At 38.0% G+C, this 20,725-nt stretch overlaps 1 protein-coding gene across 4 annotated transcripts in view; it reads right to left on the bottom strand.

Annotated features, from left to right (window-relative positions):
* XPOT (exportin for tRNA) overlaps window positions 1–20,392 on the bottom strand; it is a 49,275-nt gene extending 28,883 nt beyond the window's left edge. Inside the window, exons 1-11 of one of the 4 annotated variants that reach the window (XM_066369094.1) lie at window positions 20,006–20,392; window positions 16,758–16,891; window positions 12,262–12,344; window positions 9,118–9,174; window positions 8,344–8,413; window positions 6,758–6,976; window positions 5,303–5,487; window positions 5,036–5,204; window positions 3,285–3,521; window positions 729–767; window positions 541–603 (exon numbers count right to left, since the gene is read on the bottom strand). In XM_066369094.1, the coding sequence (XP_066225191.1) occupies window positions 541–603; window positions 729–767; window positions 3,285–3,521; window positions 5,036–5,204; window positions 5,303–5,487; window positions 6,758–6,976; window positions 8,344–8,413; window positions 9,118–9,174; window positions 12,262–12,344; window positions 16,758–16,817 (1,182 nt within the window). In that variant the 5' untranslated portion in view covers window positions 16,818–16,891; window positions 20,006–20,392. The remainder of the gene's footprint in view (window positions 1–540; window positions 604–728; window positions 768–3,284; window positions 3,522–5,035; window positions 5,205–5,302; window positions 5,488–6,757; window positions 6,977–8,343; window positions 8,414–9,117; window positions 9,175–12,261; window positions 12,345–16,757; window positions 16,892–20,005) is intronic. The other 3 variants (XM_066369096.1, XM_066369097.1, XM_066369098.1) reach the window with 3 other exon arrangements.
* Between the last annotated feature and the right edge of the window lie 333 nt (window positions 20,393–20,725).

The following is a 20,725-nucleotide window of genomic DNA, read 5'->3' as shown; positions in this document are numbered from 1 at the left end:
TCATAGTGTGATAATTATCATCACCATTATCCTTTTATAGTCCAAAGATTTTTGAATACCTAAAGTAAGGAACAGCATTAGCAAACAGCTAAACAGTATGTCACATGTCATCATCATTGAGTTACTAGAAAGCACCTGATGACCTTCGTGTTTGATGGGAAACTGACTCTCTGGCAACTTTAGACAAGACATCTAACCAGAACAAGTCTAGGCAGTTACATTTATGATTTGAGGGCCACCATTTGGGCCTCAACTTAGCACTCTTGTTAAAGACAAAGTAAAATCAGATCATCAGAGATACTGTCAATGTTTTACAAAGATCAATACTATAAAATGTTTTCTAAAAGGATTGTTTGAAAAAGTTACCAAATACCAACTATGAAGGATTATGAGGCTTCCATTATTTTTATATAAATCAAACTAATTTTTAAAATATTCCGTGTTTTAAAGAACTCTAAAATAATCCAAACTTGAAATATTAATTTAATATAAGTAAACAATGAAATTAAAACTAATTTTTCCTCAATTCAAAATTCTTACCTCATTTTCAAAGTTGTATTCTTCATCATAAGTCAATTTTTTCATAACGGCCAACATGATTGCCTATAATTAAGAATAAAATACCTTTCGTCAGTTTCCTTTAATTTCATAAAAATTCAAAATTAAGCTGTATTTCTAGGCAGACTATAGACACAGATACTATTAATAGTCTGAAAGAAGTTAATTACCTCTACATTAGCTTTTTGCTGATCCGAAAGCACTGTAAGCTGTTAAAAAGAAAGCAATACTTTATTAGATTTCCTAAAGTTATACTTGTTTATCAGAATATATTCCTAATCAATTAACATCTTTAAAAACCTGCACACAACTTTTCTGGAGGGCAGTGTGGCAGCTCCTTCCTATATAGAGTAGGGCAAAAGTAGGTTTACAGTTGTTCATACAGAAAATACAATAATTAATAAATAAGAATATAAGAATAAACTCTTGAGTTCCACCTACTCACAACTGTAAACCTACTTTTGCCCCACCCTATACCGGGGGTCCTCGGGTTACAATAGTCTCAACATATAACGTCTCAAGTTTACAACACTCACTGCCATAAAAACTTTAAAAAAAAATTGAGACATGAGTGTTTCAGTTTACGCCATTAGCTTAGTACATACAGACTATGTGGGCAAATTAGTTTTTTTCACTCATTTTTTGTCTTTTTTTCTGTTACTTCAGTACAGTGTACTGTATAGTATATTTATGTCCTTTTCCTTTTTGTGTGGCTTAGCTATGTTTTCATGTTCTAGATTATGATTTTAAAACTGTGTTAGGATAGGTAAGTGACTCAGACTAGGGTGTGTTTCGACTTACACTAAAATTCAGGTTACGTCCTGTCATAGGAATGGAACTGTATCATAACCTGAGGATCCCTTGTATTTAAAATGTACCTAACCTAAGATCTAGCAATCCTAGTAAATAACCAGACATTCAGGGAAAGATATGTAGATGAATCTGACTTTTAAAGATACTTATAATGTATTCATGCAAAGAAGCAGTTTTTAGGACAGTAAAGTATGATATCTTGTTTTTAAACAATGCAAAAAAACCCCTAGGAATCCATTATGAGATACACAGTGAGATTCCCAATGGTGATATGAACTTTCTTCATACCATTCCACATTGCTGAAAATTTCTAAAAGTATACTTGCAGACGTGTTACATTTATAACAAAATAGAAGCTAAACTCAGCTTTTGAAAAAAATTATTTTAACCTTGACTTAATTCAACTAATCCAATATAAGTAAAATAGGAACAGTTCTTTTATCTAATGTTATAAAGTTACTAATTCTTTTTTTTTAATTGAATTTATTGGGTAACACTGGTTAACAATTATACAGGTTTCAGGTGCCCAATTCTACAACACATCTTTGTACTCTGTATTGTGTGTTTATCCTATCAACTCAAGTCTCTGTCCATCAGAGAAGTTACTAATTCATAAGAAGGTTACATGCTATATAATATGGAGACTAACACCTTCTACATTTTAAGTTCTCTAGGGGAAATTTTTAATTTCTTAAATTTTACTTATTTATTTGATAGCCAGGAAGAGAGAGACAGGAACATCAAGCTGCTCTTGTATGTGCCCTGACTGGGAACTGAACTGGCAATCTCTGTGCTCTAGGTCAACACTCCAACCAACCGAGCTCCTGACCAGGGCTTAATAGTTTTTATTTATTGATGAGACAGTGACAGGAGAGGGGGAAGGGAGCATTCATTTGTCCCACTCCGTCGTATATTCACTGGTGGCTTCCTGTGTGTGTCCTGACCAAGGATCTTATAAGCAACCTTGTCATTTCAGGACGACGTTCTTAATGACAAAGCTAACCAGCCAGGGCTGAAATTTTTAACTGTAAAAAATTGTCTATCAAAAGTGAAGTATATGTAATCAAAACAGTAAACTGTTTAACAAAATTTCTGCATTAAGACATAAACATGATTCAAAACTAAAAAGCAGGACCTGGCTGGTTGGCTCAGTGGTAGAGTGTCGGCCTGGCATGCAGGAGTCCCGGGTTCGATTCCCGGCCAGGGCACACAGGAGAAGCGCCCATCTGCTTCTCCACGCCTCCCCCTCTCCTTCCTCTCTGTCTCTCTCTTCCCCTCCCACAGCCAAGGCTCCACTGGAGCAAAGTTGGCCCGGGCGCTGGGGGTGGCTCTATGGCCTCTGCCTCAGGCACTAGAATGGCTCTGGTTGCAACAGCGCGACGCCCCAGATGGGCAGAGTATCGCCCCCTGGTGGTCATGCTGGGTGGATCCCGGTAGGGTACATGAGGGAGTCTGTCTGACTGCCTCCCTGTTTCCAACTTCAGAAAAATACAAAAAAATAAAATAAAATAAATTTAAAAAAACCTGAAAAGCTACACCCTGGCTGGATGACTCGGTTGAAGCATCACCCTGCAATGCAGAGGTGGTTCATTCGACCCTGGTTGGGCACACGCAGAAACAGAGGATGTTTCTCTCTCCCTCTTCCTCTGTCTGAATTCAATAAAAAAAAAGTTGAGAAAATAATCTAAACCTATAATTTTAAAGCTTGTTGTTAGTTTTATAAATTTTAGAACCTGGGCAATTGTTTTTCTGGCTAAAATGTTCAAAAAAAGGAAAGAAAAACGAAATACATAAATATTTAACAGTAAATATCATTAGGTAGTAGAATTAAGGCTATTTTCATTTTTCCTATTTTCCAATTCTTTGACTCCTCTATATTACCCACTGGACAAAAAGCTAAAATAAGGACTCACTTGTTTCAAAATATGAAGATAATCATAACAAAATCCAATAATGTTAGAAGAGATATCATCATCCTCATGAATTAATAGCTGCAACATCAGCGCCACTTTTGTTTCAATAGCTTGTAGTGCCTCTTGAGCATTCTTCATATCCCCATTCTTAATTAATTTAGTCCAGCTAACTATCAATGACTGTCCCATCCCATTTACTAGTTTAGAAAATCTGGCAAGGAAGTCGACATCTTCTTCCTAAAAGGAATCAAGACAGTCTTCAATTTAAAACCACCCACCAAAGAGTAAGAGGGAAAACCCTAATCATTAGCATGAATCAAGTCCCAAGCATAGAATTCAATTTTAAAATAATATTAGACATTTAACAATTCTAACATTTGACTGGGAAATTTTTTTGAATTTGAATTCTTCTGTGATTATTATACACTAGTACCCTTTAAAACAACTGTTTTTAATGATTACAGTCCTGTAGACACTGCTAACTTTATAAAAGCAATAGGGATGTGAGGTTTTAGAACCTTCTCTCTAAACTACTGAATTTTGAAAATATGCTCTTGTAAAGTTAATACTGTCATATTATAGTATGTGTAACAATTTAAAACAGTTCTTTCTGATACTATTTAATTTGAACCTTTACTATACTGCAAAAAGAAACTGTTACTACAATTACCTGCTAAGGTCATATCTGTGTTAAAGCCAGAACTCAAAATCAGATTATTTTTCATTAACTATCCTTATGATGTTCTCCTATAGAAAAAGATTTTTACCTTTATCAGTTTAGGTCTTTACCAGGGCCTAAACAAGATAATTATTAGTAATGTAACAAAATAATACTATTTGTCAGCAAGGAAAACACTAGAGCTGTTTTACTGACCTATCAGCAATACAAAAATTTCTTAGTAATTCTTTATCACTGACACAAATAAAATTAAAAAATTTCAGGTTTGATTCCTGGTCAGGGCACACAGGAGAAGCAATCATCTGCTTCTCCCCACCTTCCCCTCCCTCCTTTACTCATTCTCTCTTTCTCTTTCTCTCTCCCCCTCTCCAGCAGCCATGGCTTGATTGATTCGAGCATGTCAACCCTGGGCACTGAGGATGGCTCTATGAAGCCTCCACCTCAGGTGCTAAAAATAGCTTGACTGCAAGCATCAGCTCAAGACAGAGATTCGTCCCCAGATGGGGGTTACCAGGTAGATCCTGGTCAGAGTGCGTGCCAAGAGTCTCTCTATCTCCCCTCCTCTCATATAAAATATAAAAAATATATTATAAATAAATAAATAAATAAATACCTTCAAATTGTTATCTAAATTACTAATTTACCATACCCAGAGCTATTGGGATTAAACTCTAACAATTCACATGAGTAACGATTCAAAGTATGATAAAAATATAATACTTTTAACTGAGTCTAATTTTGGTCAGAATGCATTGTCATGTAATTAGTATAGTCCCTTGATAATTAAAGTATGGTTCATGGGCCAGGAGTATCAGCATCACCTGAGATTTTGTTAGAAAGGCACAATTGAAGGTACCACCCCCAATTCTCAAGTTTAAGAACTGGTAAAATCCATTGTCCTAAACAAATGATACAGAAATATTATGGCTTTCTGGATACAGTGTTTCATTCTTATAATCTCAAGGAGAGTTTCCAACATTAAAAAAAGAAAGAAAATGAAAGTGTATTTAAATTCCTACCTATCCTAGTTTGTTCTAAAAGTTTTTAAAACTTGATACATAAATGTACTGACCTGGTCAATGATGAAAAACCCAGCAGACTGTAATACTTGACACAAAGATTCTATAAGTTTCATTTTATCAACAGGATCCATTCCTTTATTTACAATCTCAAATAAACAGTCACATGCTTCTTCCCGTAGAACTTCTATTGACATATGACCTAGCAGAATATTTATAAACCTGGCAATGGAATAAAACTATTAAAATGTTTTCAAATTCATGAGTTTTATATACTGTGTTTTGCAGGTTTATATTTTTAAAAATATACCTATACTTACCTATCATTGGCTATAAGGGATAAGTCTATCCAAGATACATAAGCTCCAACTACTTCAAGGCACTGACATGTCACTTCTGAATTAGTATACTGGTAATTTTGTAGGATTTGGTACCATGATTCCACCAAGTTTGGAATGCACTGTTCCCTCATGGTATCTTTTATTAGAGTATTTCTACGAGCCTCCTAAAAACAAAACAAAAAATAAAATGCCTTAAATGCAATCAAAGCAGATTATCTCACAAAATAATGTTTGCCATCTGAAGAGTTGCACACAGTAATTATCTCACCACTAAACTTCCAGACCTGTCAACACATATCCTATTTGTCAGCTCTAAATCATATCCGGTGATTCTTTCTATTTCCTCTTTCCGTTCTATTCCTCAGTGCCAGGCCAATTTCTTATTAAACACAAACTATAAATAAGCATTGCTTAGAAATCTTAAGCATGTGATAAGTTACTGCTCAATACAATACAAACATGATACTTGGATAAGCAATAACTTAAATATATGACAATGACCTTTATAAATGTTATAAATGTTTGACATACAATGAACTTAAAATTATTATACACACTTGAAATTAAGCTATTTCTACTCTGTTTTGTAAGAATAAGGAGAAAATGATATCAGGTAATGAAATATAGAAAGACTAAGGTGGCCCTGACTGGTTGGCTCAGTGATAGAGCATCAGCCTGGCATGTGGATGTCCAAGGTTCAATTCTCAGTCAGGGCACACAGAAGAAGCAACCATCTGCTTCTCCACCCCCCTCTTCTCTCTCTCTCCCCCACCCTCACTCTCTTCTTCTCCCACAGCCATGGCTCAATTGGTTTGAGTGCATCAGCCCCAGGCACTGAGGACAGCTCTGTGGAGCCTCTACTTTAGGCACTAAAAATAACTCAGTTGCAAGCATGGCCCCAGATGGGCAGAGCACCAGCCCCAGACAAAGGTTGCTGGATGAATCCCTGTTGGGGTGTATGTGGGAGTCTGTCTTTCTATCTCCCCTGTTCTCACTTGGAAAAGAAAAGAGAGAGGGAGGGAGGGAGGGAGGGAGGAAGGGAGGATGGACTAAGCTGATGAGCCATGTGACTGAGACTACAGAAGAACCCAGCATTGATTCATAAACAATGCCTCTTCCACAGTCAGTGACTATATAGCAGTAACAAATACAGGTATTTCCCTACAAATTCATAAGAGAAAATAAATTTGTATATTTCACCAGAGAAAGTGCTCACCTAGCTAAAAAAATTTTCTAAAGTAATACTTTAATTTTAATTTATACCTGGGGGAAAAAACCAAGTTTCCTTTGCAAAACAAAATTCAAAATGTTGAGTTAATCTAGAATTATTCTTAAGTCTGTCTGAAAAATAAGACTTATGATCCTCTTATTATGTGCCCATTATGTCCTATAAAATGTACATTAAAAAGTAAAAATTAATGGTTAGTTACTTGCCTCTGATGTATGCACTATATCACGATCCACCAACTCTGAATCAATAGCCATGAGGATTCGGAGGTACAGATCTACTCCCCTTGGATTTAGGTCCACTACGGAGAGAATATCGAAAAAAAACTTGGGCCATTTAGTGAGATATTCTGTAACAAACAGTAAGGCGAAGACTTGGGCTGCTTTATTTCTTATAAAAGTCTTCTCTGGTTGGGGATTCAGCATCTGAAAATCAGAGAAAGTCTGTGAAATTAAATGTAAACTGAAAAGATTCGAACATGTTGTTTTCCAGTATATTATTAATAGAAAAAACACATCAAACTTCAACAATGGTCTAGGTTAGCTGTGCAACAGAAATGCTTGAAAATTACCCAAGTATTTAAGCAACTGAGCAGATGGAGAACAAACAAATGAACAAAGGTGCTAATGGCTACTTCTCATTCTCACACTTTATTTTCATTCTCACACTTTTAGAGAAAAGTTTCATGTGCAGTTTTTACCAGTTCCTACCGTTTTTCTAAGAAAAAATTTAACTGTTTTTCTTCTAGCTGCTTGCTTTTTTTGGAAAATAAGAATTCTAACTATACAACAGTTTTTGTTTGTTTTTACAGAGAGAGAGAGAACCAGAGAGAGGGATAGATAGGGACAGACAGACAGGAACGGGGAGAGATGAAAAGCATCAATCATTAGTTTTTCGTTGCGACACTATAGTTATTCATTGATTGCTTTCTCATATGTGCCTTGACCGTGGGGCTGCAGCTGAGCCAGTGACCCCTTGCTCAAGCCAGAGATCTTGGGTCCAAGCTGGTGAGCTTTGCTCAAACCAGATGAGCCCACGCTCAAGCTGGTGACCTTGGGGTCTTGAACCTGGGTCCTCCACATCCCAGTCCTCCCAGTCTGACGTTCTATCCACTGCGCCACGGCCCGGTCAGGCTATACATCAGTTTTATATGTATGTTATGAATAACTAAAATTAACGAGAAAGAACAGACTGTGAATAAAAATCTCTATCAGCCCCTTTGAAAGGGGGTCTTTGTGAAGAGGCTATCCAAGAGAACTCACCTTATTTCTTTTTTTTAAACATTTAAAAACATTTTCAATTAGTTGACATTCAATTTTATTTTATATTAACTTCAGGTGTATGTCATAGTTGCTAGACATTTATGTAATTTACAAAGTGATCCTCCGACCACCGATCAGTTTAGTACCCACCTGGCACCACGCACAGTTATTACAATATTATTGACTATATTCCCTATGCTGTACTTCACAACCTCATAGGAGGGGCTCACCTTTAAGAGTGAACAGAAAAGCCACATTTGTCAAGTGGTTAAAAAGAAAGTTACATTTTAAAACCAAAGTTTCCACAATGTGTCATGGAAAGCATGATAACTTTAGTTATTCATACAATTTAAAATTATTGCTGAGTTTTCATCTACCCATGATCTTCAAAACCAGCACTTCCTAAAAAAGCTACAGGACCAAATGGAGGATAAATGATACACATTCTTTAGGTAAATCTGCAAACTCTTGAAAAAATTAAAATTTAAGTATATGATAATCTGAAATACTGAATGAAATTACAATTTTACCTGTGCTTGAAGCCAAGATACGAGCGTCTCCCTAATTAGTTGTTGTTGAACAGTAGTTAGTTCTGAGTATCTGTTCAAAATAGAGAAGAAAAATAATAATGGCTCTATTTGGTGTCTGCAGTTGTAAAAATAACCTCCTATATATTTGAAAAGAAATATTCGTATAGAACTCAAATATCTAAAATTCCCTAAAATTTCAAAAATAAATTAAAAATGCCTCTCTCTCATCATTGCTTTGAGGCAGAGATAGGGGGCAGGTGAGGTATCAATGTTGATATTAATTTGTAGTCCAGTTCATATTGAAAAAATGGCAGCTACACAGTTTTTCAAATGGACATATGTCCATGTTCTGAGGTCTGTGTTTTACAGAATAAATCAACAGACAAACTAAGGGCCCTCTAAGCAGCGATGGACTGTTTTCACTTAATTAAGGCAGAAGTTCTGAATACGAGTGCCCATCCTGCCACTCAACCCCAACAGGGAGCTGTCATGTAGAAACAGAGGCTGGATGTTGCTAGATCTTTTACTATTTTCAGAGAAGCTGGAAATCTATTTTTTTTCCCTGTGAAATGGCTGGATTTTTATATGTAACCAACAAATTTAATACTTTTACAACACTTTGGGTCAAATCAATATACATCTATAAACTGGACGTGTCATACACTGTTAATTTACAACCTGAGTTATGGTTTCCCTAACAAGGAAAGAAACTAATTATAAAAAATAGCCTCTCCCAACAAATCTCAGAATCAAAAAGTGAGAAAAAAGACTTACTTATATTTAACTTGATGTTCTAATACTTGAAAGCAGAAAAACTTTATGTGATCATCACTGAAAAAGAAAAAAAACTAGATGAGCAAAATATAAATTGGGGAAAACAAATCAAAGATAAATATTAATGAATAGTTGAAAGTTCCTCAAATCAGACCTTTGACTTGCTATTTATTGACCTTATTTATTACATTCATATCTATTTCTTTAAAAAGCAGAGAACTTTAAATATTATACAATAATCAATATTTCCACTAAATCTGACAAGCAGAACAACCAAACAAATTAAGATGCACCTTAATTTTAGTACACAGCAAAGAGAGGATACCTCTCCTAAATTCAAGATGTTAGAATTCCTGGGTCTACTCTTTTTGTTTTGTTTTTAATTTTTAGAGAAGGGAGGGAGAGAGCGAGACAGAGAGAGAAACAGAGAGAGAAAGCGAGAGAGAGAAGGGGGAGGAGCAGGAAACATCAACTCCTATATGGGCCTTGACCAGGCAAGCCCGGGGTTTTGAACCAGCGACCTCAGGGTTCCAGGTCGACACTCTATCCACCGCACCACCACAGGCCAGGCTGGATCTACTCTTAATACTAGGTGTTCAAAAGACAAACAGTAGACCTCTATATAACAAATAAAGACTTAGTTAAATCAGAGATGGTCATCAAAGTCTTACTTAAAATTCAACCCCAGGCAGTTCTATTGTAGCCAAAACTAAGACGAGCAGAGTCACCTGGATTGACAGTCTAGCCTCAAAACTCATTCAGAAAACCAAGCTAACAATATATCGCCCTTATACAAGAGAAGCCAAAATCAGTATCCACCAATTACTGACTCTCACCAATTACTGCTCTAGGGGCTATAGTGAGCCAGCTACAAATTCTGACAAAGTCCCTTTAGTGAACAACAATCTACTTATCCAAGATTGTTGGTTTGAGCCAGGATTAGTCATGGAACAAATTTTTCATATATAAAGCTAAGTGGTCAATACAAGACTGGAGATGTTATCTTCATTTTAGAAAACACAAATCAACTACCTGACCAGGTGGCACAGTGGATAGAGTGTTAGCTTAGGATGCTGAGGACCCAGGTTTAAAGCCACAAGGCCATTGGCCTGAGCCCAAGGTCAACAGCTTGAGCAAGGGGTCACTGGCTTGGCTAGGGCCCCCAGTCAAGGCACATATGAGAAAGCAATCAATGAACAACTATGGTGCTATAACTATGAGTTGATGCTTCTCATCTCTCTTCCTTTCTGTCTGTCCACCCACCTAAAAGAAAAAAAAAAGTAAAACATGAATTAAACAAAATATTCTCACCGATAAGAAGATGAAACTTAATCTTTTAAAAGTTTTTTTTACAGTTAGGTTTATTTAGAATCTCAGTTAAGATCTTAGGGTTTCTATCCTTATCATGGATGACACTAAAGTCTTAACTAATTACACAAGTCTTAGCTTAGGTTTTCCAGTCAAATAATAAACTATAAGAAGGCTTTAATTAAGAGCCAGTTCTTATTTACTCTTAGATATGTAGATGTTCTCAAAACCAAGCTTTTCACTAAACTGGAGCACTGGGTTTCAGCTGGAAAAATGTAGTGACTGATACCGATAGCATGTGGGGAATTCTACTAGAAGCCATCATTAACCACCAGAAACTTCTACGCACAGAAGCAAGTTGTTTGCCTATAGCTGGTCATTTGTGCTAAGTCTTACTATGCCAGTTGCACTTCTTTTGTAATTAAGTAACCTAATTAGCAATTATATAAAGTAATGAGACAAAAATGACAAGATTTCTAATTTTTGTAAAAATTAAGTTGAAAGCTTTAGAAAGACTTCATAAGAAGTCACACAGCAGGGGGGAAATCTTTGAACATATGTCATATGGGCTATATCAGTGGTTTTCAACCTTTGTACCCTTAGGAACTGGTGAAAACAGAATTATTTCGGGGGCCACGAAGGCAAGAATCACCATGAGCATAAGCAAATTCAACTAAGATCATTGGGTCTATAATCTTCCTACAACATCAGGGTGGTTAAATCTTTCAGTGACTAGCATAAAATTTCTGATGAACTGGGCCAGACTGGCAGTTGAAAAACACTGGGCGGCCCTGGCTAGTGGCTCTAGATACAGCATCAGCCCAGGGTATGGACATCCTGGGTTTGATTCCCAGTGAGAAGCGAACATCTGCTTCTCTCTCCCTCCCTCTCCCCCTTCTCTTTGTCTTTCCCTCCTGCAGTCAGTTTGAGTGTAGCCCTGGGCGCTGAGGGTGGCTCTGTTGGAGTACATCAGCCTCAGGCACTAAAAATAGCTTGGTATTTGAGCATCAGCCTCAGACGGGAGTTGCCAGATAGATCCCAGTTGGGGCACATGTGAGAGTCTGTCTCTCTATCTCCCCTCCTCTAACCTAAAAAAAAAGAAAGAAAAGAAAACACTGGGCTAGATAACCACAAGATTTGGAGAAGTGGGGCAAATAACTAAACAGTTTAGGAACCTGCATTCATCATTCCTCAGTCCACTACAGTGACCCAAAGTAGAAACTATAGAGGACGGCTTATGGGTCTGGTAAACATAAGAATGATAAAGTGAATGCTAACAGCATATACACAAAGAAAAGACCCTGGTCCAACATCAAGATTAGTAACTGAACGCTTACATAATTTAAATTAAGATAAAAAATTAAGATACATATAATTTATGATTACCTCCCTTATCAACTTTTTAGAAAACCAACTATTACATCATATTCTAGCTGGGATCTGCTGTCAGGTATACAGCATAAAGCAAAGGACAGTTTTACTGAGAAGTCAACCCTGGAATGGCTAAATTATTAATTTACTATTTTTCTCATTTCTACACTGAATGGTTTCCAATAACATGTTCTTATGACAACATTCTCCAAATACAGATAAACTGTATTGATTTTTAGAGAGAGAGAAGAAGGGGGAAAGAAAGAGAGAGAAACATCGCTTTGTTGTTCCACTTATTTATGCATTCATTGGTTGATGCTTGTATGTGCCCTGACCAGGGATCCAGCCCACAACCTTGGTGTATCAAGATGGTGCTTTAACAGGTCAGGGAAAATACCAGTAATATACCTGTCAAATTCACAGAAATTTAAATTCTCAGAGTCATGCAAATTTTGTTTGAATTACCTGTATGTCCTCTGGGCCAGAGCTTCTGCACACACCTGCCAGGCATCTGGGGAGATCTTTAACTGCTCAAAATAGGCCAGGGCCTATAAGAGTGCAAGGCAAAAATGCATTTGGACGGTCGATCTCAATGCCTTACCAACACTAAACAAACATTCTGGGAGTCACAAACCACTAACAAAGTGAATCTAAAAAAAAAAGCTAAGACATTGAATTCAGGCTTCTGAATATGTGCCACTTAGTGATCATTCTAGAAAAAAAATTAAATAGAAAACAAATCCATCAGTTAGAAATTCAAACATACTTCCTTACAGAAAAGGAGACAACACAATAATGCTCTTCAGAACCCACAGGATTATTGGGAGGCTAGAGAGAGAAAACATATAAGTGCTTGTCAAAAGCAATTTAAAATGAGAAAATAAAAGGTATTTTTCCTATTTAATAGCAAATACGCTAATAAAAATATGATTATAAAAGACAAAACATACTCTGTATGTCATTTGGTCTACATTTAAACAAAAAAGGAGACTATTTAATTCAACTAGATCATGTAAGTTCCCTAAAATGTGAGCTTAAAATCAAGAGTACAACTGCATGATATAAATTTTGAGTAGATAACCAAATAATTGAAAAGGTCAAAGATTTAGGAATTGTGTTTCTCATCCTTCTATTCATGAATTCACGGCTTGTTCTAAGAGCGAGTATATTTAGAATGAATGTTGCACCAAGTCCGTATGCTCTCTACCAGGCTGCTGAGAAAATGGAGAGTGACTTCTGCCACTCTATCAATGATAGATGCAGTCTCACATATGCCAACAGACAAAAAGTAATCTCAACAACTTGTGAGAAGTATCTCAGTCAAGAAATGTACACATAACTAGAAACATTGCTACATGATTTTAAAGCAATTACATACTGATACAAAACTTTAAATGAAATAGAAAGCATTTTGATTAGTCAGCATTATTTATTTTTGTTAATTGAATATATTGGAATGACACTGGTTAATAAAATTACATAGGTTTCAAGAGTACATAATCATCCCAAATAGTACTTTTTAAAATGTGGTTTGTGCCCCATTAGTGATAAAATCAATTTTATCATCCTAGAATAGCAATTTAAAAAATAAACAATAAAACATCTGAGTACACTGCACTTAACAAGAACAATTATTTTGTGTAACTTGGTTTAATTATAAATGTGCCTATATGTGTTTATTTATATACACTATGTATACACATATACACTAGGTTAAGACGTAGTTTTTTCCTTTGCTTTAGAAGTTTTAAAAAAAATGCCCTGCTTTCTTAGGTGATAGTTTTCTGTATTATGTAATTGTATGAATGAAGGAATGGTTTTTCATTCATGGCCTCAGTAGTTGCTTCCACTGACAGACAACCTAAGTAAATGAAGGTAAGTAAATGGAGATCTCCAATACTAGCTACAGTATAAATAATAAACTATCTTTAGAAAATTAGATTATAGGGTCTAACCAGGTGGTGGCGCAGTGGATACCGCATCAGCTTGGGAGGCTGAGGACCCAGGTTTGAAACCTCAAGGTTGCTGGCTTGAGAACAGGCACATCCAGTTTGAGCACAGGGTCACTGGCTTGAAAATGGGATCATAGACATGACCCTGTGGTCGCTGGCTTGAGCCCAAAGGTAATGCTGGCTTGAAGCCCAAGATTACTGGCTTGAGAAAGGGGTCTTTGGCTCAGCTGGAACCCCCCCGTCAAGGCACATATGAGAAAGCAATCAATGAACAACTAAGGTGCTGCAACTACAAGTTGATGCTTCTCACCTCTCTCCCTTCCTGTTTGTCCCTCTCTGTCCCTCACATGCACAAAAAAATACACGTGTGTGTATGTGTGTGTGCGCGCGTTTGTGTGTGTGTAGGAATCCAAGCAGCTGCAAAAGAATCTTGTTCTGTTACTGTCTAACAATATTTCATGAAACCTAGGGCTTCCTTTAGGAATCTCTCAAGGGACAGGACAGGCAATAAGGTAGAAGTTAATCATGTATGTTGTATTACGACCTGTTTCACTTACCAAGAAAAGAATGGTGGGGGATTGTCACTGACCATTTTCTTTAAATCAGTTTTAAGCTAAAGACAGATATTCTATTCACACACATAAAAAAAAGTGATAAAATAGCTAGAAAGTTTTCAGTTTTTAACTAGTTTTTGCACTCTAAATCCATGTTATAAGCATTAAAAAAAAATTTTTTTCTGGTACTGATGAACAAATCAAAGGTTTTATCACATTGTTCTTCTATCTTATACGTTCTCCAATGGTCTTACTGTCTTTTTTTTTTTTTTTTTTTTTTTACAGAGACAGAGAGAGTGTCAGAGAGAGGGATACAGAGACAGGAATGGAGAGAGATGAGAAGCATCAACCATCAGTTTTTCATTGCGACCCCTTAGTTGTTCATTGATTGCTTTCTCATATGTGCCTTGACCACGGGCCTTCAGCAGACGGAGAAACCCCTTGCTCAAGTCAGCGACCTTGGGTTCAAGCTGGTGAGCCTTTGCTCAAACCAACTGAGCCCACACTCAAGCTGGCTACCTTGGGGTCTCGAACCTGGGTCCTTCTGCATCCCAGTCCGACGCTTTATCCACTGCGCCACCGCCTGATCAGGCTGGTCTTACTGTCTTTAAATGGCAACAGTCAGTTCAGCTTTTACTGCTAATGTAGAAAACAGAACTATAACTAAGACTGTGGGTTGGCAGTTATTTATCTTACCATCAAGCTGAATTAAATTCCCACTACTGAACTCCAACATCAGGACTATCAGAATTCACTTTTCCTTAATATTCCTTCTTTTTCATCCTAATTATTACTCAGTTTGGCTTAATGGGATATCAAATCAAGCCTGTATCACATGCCTGTGACTGACAGAACCTATTATTTATTTATTTATTTATTTATTCTTTTTAGAGGAAAGAGAGAGAGAGAGAGAGAGAGAGAGAAAGGAGGGGCAGGAAGCATCAATTCCCATTTGTGCCTTGACCAGGCAAGCCCAGGGTTTCAACCCAGCAACCTCAGCATTCCAGGTTGACGCTTGATCCACTGCACCACCACAGGTCAGGCCAGAACCTATTCTTATTGATGAAAAGACTAACTTCTATATTAAAAACACTGACAATTTATTGGTTTTACTATTCTGGAAAGAAAATCATGGCACATTTTTTTAAAAACCTGTCAGACGGTAGAATTTAATAAAAAAACAACACAAAGGATTTCCAAAAGAACATAAAAGATAATAGAGAAGGATAAATACTCAGAGGCTTTTTAGTTATAAAAACCATGCAATACCAAGTCAGAATAAAGGTAGAGATCTAGAATGCTTCAACTATATGACTAAGGGTTTGAAGGTGGATAGCTTAAACTCCTACGTAAAGAAGTATTTGTCTACATACAGAAGACATGGACTTTTAATGTCTTTTGATGTCCTAACCAGTTGGATAGGTACCTGGTAACTAGCTATTTAATTTTCAATTCCTGTTATTTCCCTCTGTAAAGCCAGTTACTTATTTAACAACATAGGCATGCACATAGTACAATGTAAAAAAAAAAAATACTTGAAAATTTTTCTGCATAAGAAAAAGCGCTATAACATTTAGAGAAACAGTTGACCTTATTTCATTTATTAAAAATATTCTTTGCTATGAGAAGTAGAAAGAAGAGCCCTGGTTGGATAGAGCATCATCCCAAAGCACAGAGGATGCCAGTTCAATCCCTAGTCAGGGCACATACAGGAGCAGATTGATGTTCCTATCTCTCCCTCTCTCCTTTCCTCTCTCTCTAAAATTAATACAATAAACAGTAAAAAAAAAAAAAAAAAAAAAATAGAAAGAGAAAGAAAATGCCTCTCCTTCCACTTATCCTATATTTCAAACTGCCCACGTCTTTAAATATTTAATTATAAGCTTGTTCTTTAGATTCTTTGATCACCCAGCTATAGTCATGATTACAGGTGTAGACTACATTATGTTTAATCATTTATGCTTATCCAAATATCCCAGTGCTTTATATTGGATTCCTTGTCATGTGATCACTAAATAACCTAAGACAGCATACCATAACTGCTTACTTACATGTCTGCCTGGGCTAAACAACAAGGATGTTAACATCACTAAAGAAAGGTTTAAACAACTTGTGAAGACCAAGCTATGCAATGGGAAAATAAAATATGCATGTCTGGTACTATGAAAAGTCCCTTGAATAATCTTTGGCATTACAACTTTTAAATAATTATCAATAATGATGGATGTGACATAAAGACCTACCTTGAATCACATGAGATTTTAATACTTTGGTTGAGCCAACTAAACAGAAAATCACAACCCTGTTTCTGTCTTCAGAATATATTCAAATACCTCAAATTTGATCATCTCTATTCATTTCTACCCAAATTAAACCTTTATTATCAGATGTATTCTGTGTTTAAGAATGCAAACCCATGGTACTATGATTTAAAAATTAAGCCAATTTAACTTACCCTTTGTCTGAAGTCCGAATCAGCATTTGGATTTAGCCCTAAAAGAGCTTGTTCATCCATCCCTGCTGCTATACTTGGAGTTTTCTGATTACAACAGATATGCCCTCTGATCCCACAGAAGAATCTACAAACATCTGGACACACACACACACACAAAAAGTGAAAAGAAAACATACTTGATAAACAAAATAGATTCTCATTAAGAATATCATAATAAGGGGATAACATGCAAAGAAGTTTAAGTGTTAAAAAAAACTTCTTTTGAAACTATCCAAATAACTAAAGAAGCCTAAATAAAGTCTCAGAAGAATGAGCCTGCTAAATATCCCACAAATGTGTAATTTCTAAAAATCTAAAGAATGCCATTACGATTCTCAAATTTTATTTTTCAAGATCAATAAAGTACAGAAAGTAATTATTTTCTATTTTAAATAGAAGTATCTCATTTATGAAATGTTATGTACTATCTCCAGCACATACTTAAAAATGCAATTGTGTAACTATATTTAAAAAGTGACAAATCCAGATTTTATTATGCTAATTATAACTTGCCTACTTCTATTTATCAATATCACCAAGTTAAAAAACAATTAGGCTTGATTAAGTAGTGACCTCAGAGTCAATATCCTCATTGGGGTGCTTACAAGTACTTCAAGAGAAGTCAAATGAAAAAAGGAAGAGAGTGAAAAACCAGTAAGTTAGCTTTTGAAAAATGAGCTACATCGATGTCTTTTTACAGACTGCTGCTCTTGCCAGCCAATTCTAGAAATGTATTTCAAAGCATTTTTAATAGTAGCTATAAAAATTGACAAATAATACTATTTTTATTTTAAGGATACTTTAATTTAAAGTCCCTGTAAAGTAAGGCGCTTTCTCACAACATAGTGTCTTAACCTTATCAAAGAACATGATAAAAACCCAAAAGACAACTTGGTTTTTGATAGAATGCATATTTATTTGAGAAAACAAGGTATTCTATATAATGTGAAAATCACATTTATTCTCTTAAGACAGATGAAGTAGGGAGACCAAGCCTTACTATTCCCAATAAAAGGCTGTGGTGTGGGGGGTTTTTTCTTTTTGGTTTGGTTGGATTATCATAACAGAAGAGAGATCAGAGTCTAAGAGGCCAAAAGAGCAAGGGGTGGGCAGTGGGGCACATCTTTTTTGGAATCGTGATGCCAGGGCCAGTCTAGTTTATAGAACTCCCTACTACAATGTAATTACTGTCTTCCTCTGGGCTGCCTGAATTAAATAATAAATCAGGATGTGTACTAAGAGCCTGGAAGAAGCCTTGCCCCTTCTCTTAGCGTTACTATCATACTTGCAGGCTACAGCAAGGTAGTATATGTTCTCCACTGCCCTCAAGATTAAGACCCAAACACTTGTGAATGACTCCTCACCAATCTGCACCCCAACCCTGCAAGGCCAGTGGTCTTCTGCCTTTCATCTTTGCACACACTCTTTTCTTGTTACTTGATTAACCCCTGCCTGTCCTTCAGAATGCAGCTTAGAAGTCACCGCTTTCAAGGTTTCTTTGATCCCTATTGTCTAACTATCCAAAACTGGATTAGATATTCTCCTAAATGCTGATAGTCACTGCCTACTTGCTAGTTTTCTCTCATTAATCTTAATGGGCAAGGGCTGTCTTGAATCTTCATCCCTATTTCCCTAGGATACAATAGAACAGAGGTTTAATATTCCAAAAAATCTGGATTTGTACCCTAATCTTGTCCTTTCCAATCTGGGGCCATGTGAACAGCTATGGAATGTGAGAGAGAGAGCCCTTTCTACATAATAGGAAAAAGTGCATCTGCTTCATAAAGTTGTAAAGACCTCAATGAGGTAAGGTATGTAAAGCATGCCTAGCACACAGTGGGCCCTCAAGAGATGATTTACAATTCAGAGCTAGGTACATGGGGGATGGGAACTACTTGGAATACTCTAGATTTATTACACTAGTAAACTGGTATTTTGAACAGAAGGGAAAACACAAAGACAGTGGTTCCTCTACACCCCACCTGACCCCGCCAAAAATGACAAGAAAATTTGATAACAATTCCCCTGAAAAATGCACACACAGATATCAAAGACAAATTGAGCTTCTACAAATCCCAACTTGAGAACTCCTATAGAAGATTTCTTGAATTTGGCATGGCTTTAGGGGATACTGCTCAAGCTTGGTCAAGACACTTTGATTTTACTAAGGGAAACAGCTAGTGGTCCTAAGACAAAACATGGCAAATAAAACTACCCAAGGAAGCAGTACGCAAAGAATCCTTCAGAGATGGCACTTGGATAATAATCAGTATGCAACAGAATATAATAAATTACCTATGTGTGTACAAACGCTTGAAGTTACAGCCTGTGCAAAATGTGACAACTTTCCCTGTAAAAGGTCGCATGGTCACGTATTCTAACATGGCACAGCCCTGCATGTTTAGACATTCTTTATAATGTGGTAACACTTCAACCACGTACCTAGCAAATGTTCTAGAAAAGGGCGAGCAACAGTTAAAATACTAAGCCCTAACTTTTCCTCAATAGCCATTAAACCAAGAATCAACTATGGAAAAATGCCCCCACACCTACTGATGACTGTTCGAAGACCAACACTGAATCTTTCCAGCTTTTCACCACGCTGACAAGTCGCTTTAATGAGACGTAACTTCCCCCAGCAAAAACTAATTAGCATTTTCAAAAAGTACTCTTTTACTTCCCGGTTACAGGAAACATTACTTCTGCAGAATCGTGAGGAAGGGATGAGAAGAAATGACATGTCCCTGCTAGCAAATTATCACACAGAAATAACTTTTTTTTTTTTTGTCCTGGAATGAGGGTGGGGGACGATCAAGTTAAGTCCTGTACAGGTGAGATGCGCTATAACCAATACAAATGGGCTTGGTCACTTTTATTAAATTGAGGGCCACTAGCACTGCCGATCCTCTTGGGCCGGCCTTGTCCCCTTTCCACGCTGATCCTGCCCTAAAGGAAGCCTCGTGGCAATTCCGGTGATGAAACACCCGGCAACGGGTGGCCCCGCACTCGGATGCGCTCCGCGGCGGCAGCAGCTAGTACCCACCCACACCCAGGCCGCCCAGGCTCTGGGAGCACCGCCATGGAGGGCCCCCGGCCCACATGCCTCCCCAGCGTGGGGGCTCCCGAGGCCAGTCCCCCAGCCAACTTCCACGCAGGCTCGCGCGGACCGAGCCGGGTCCCAGTCTCTCCGCCCCCGAGCCCCGAGTCACCTTTCCTATCACTCCATCCCGCATCCCCGCCCGTACCCCCGAGGGCCGGTAGGCGGAACGCTGCGGTGCCGCACGCGGGGAGCTGGGAGAGCGGCCCTCGACCTTGTCGCCGTCGTTCTCCACCACGGTCGCAGCACTAACGCCGTAGACGGAGCTGGCCGGGGCCAAGCGCCTCTCGGCGCTCCGCGTACCCTGGCTTCTTCTCTTGCGTGGCGACCCGCGGGCAAGGAGCAAAAGCAGGCGGGCGGGGTCGACACCCCAGGAAAGGAAAGGGTGCGAGGGCCAAGTTAACGCCGCGGACGCCGCTGAGTCAGCGCGAAACGCGTTCCCAGCGTCTATGCGGCGCGGGCCAGGGCCAGCAGCCTCATGGAAAGCGGACCCCGGGCGGGGACCCGGAGCCTACAACTCCCAGCATGCAATGTGCAGGCGTCGCTTCCGTAGGACGGGGCGCACACACGCTCCTGGGCTCCCGCAGGGAGGCGTGGTCGCCAGGTCCTGTGGTGCATACCGGGATAGGGCGTCTGGCCTGAGTCCCTCTGGCGGCCCGCAGCTCCCGTGCTTTGTACCCCAGTTCAGACTGCACGTCTAGGTCGCTCACCGCTTTCTTTAAAGGCGGCTTCGTCAGGTAGTTGGTACATCGGAGTAGGGAGAACTGGATGACGTGGTCCAAACTACGTATGAATCAGTTGTCTAATTGCCCTTCTATGGTTTCACATGTTA

This window comes from Saccopteryx leptura, chromosome 2, assembly GCF_036850995.1.
Source record: "Saccopteryx leptura isolate mSacLep1 chromosome 2, mSacLep1_pri_phased_curated, whole genome shotgun sequence".
NCBI classification, from domain to species: domain Eukaryota; kingdom Metazoa; phylum Chordata; class Mammalia; order Chiroptera; family Emballonuridae; genus Saccopteryx; species Saccopteryx leptura.
Note: the sequence above shows the minus strand (reverse complement) of the source record. Positions and strands in the feature narration are given on the sequence as shown.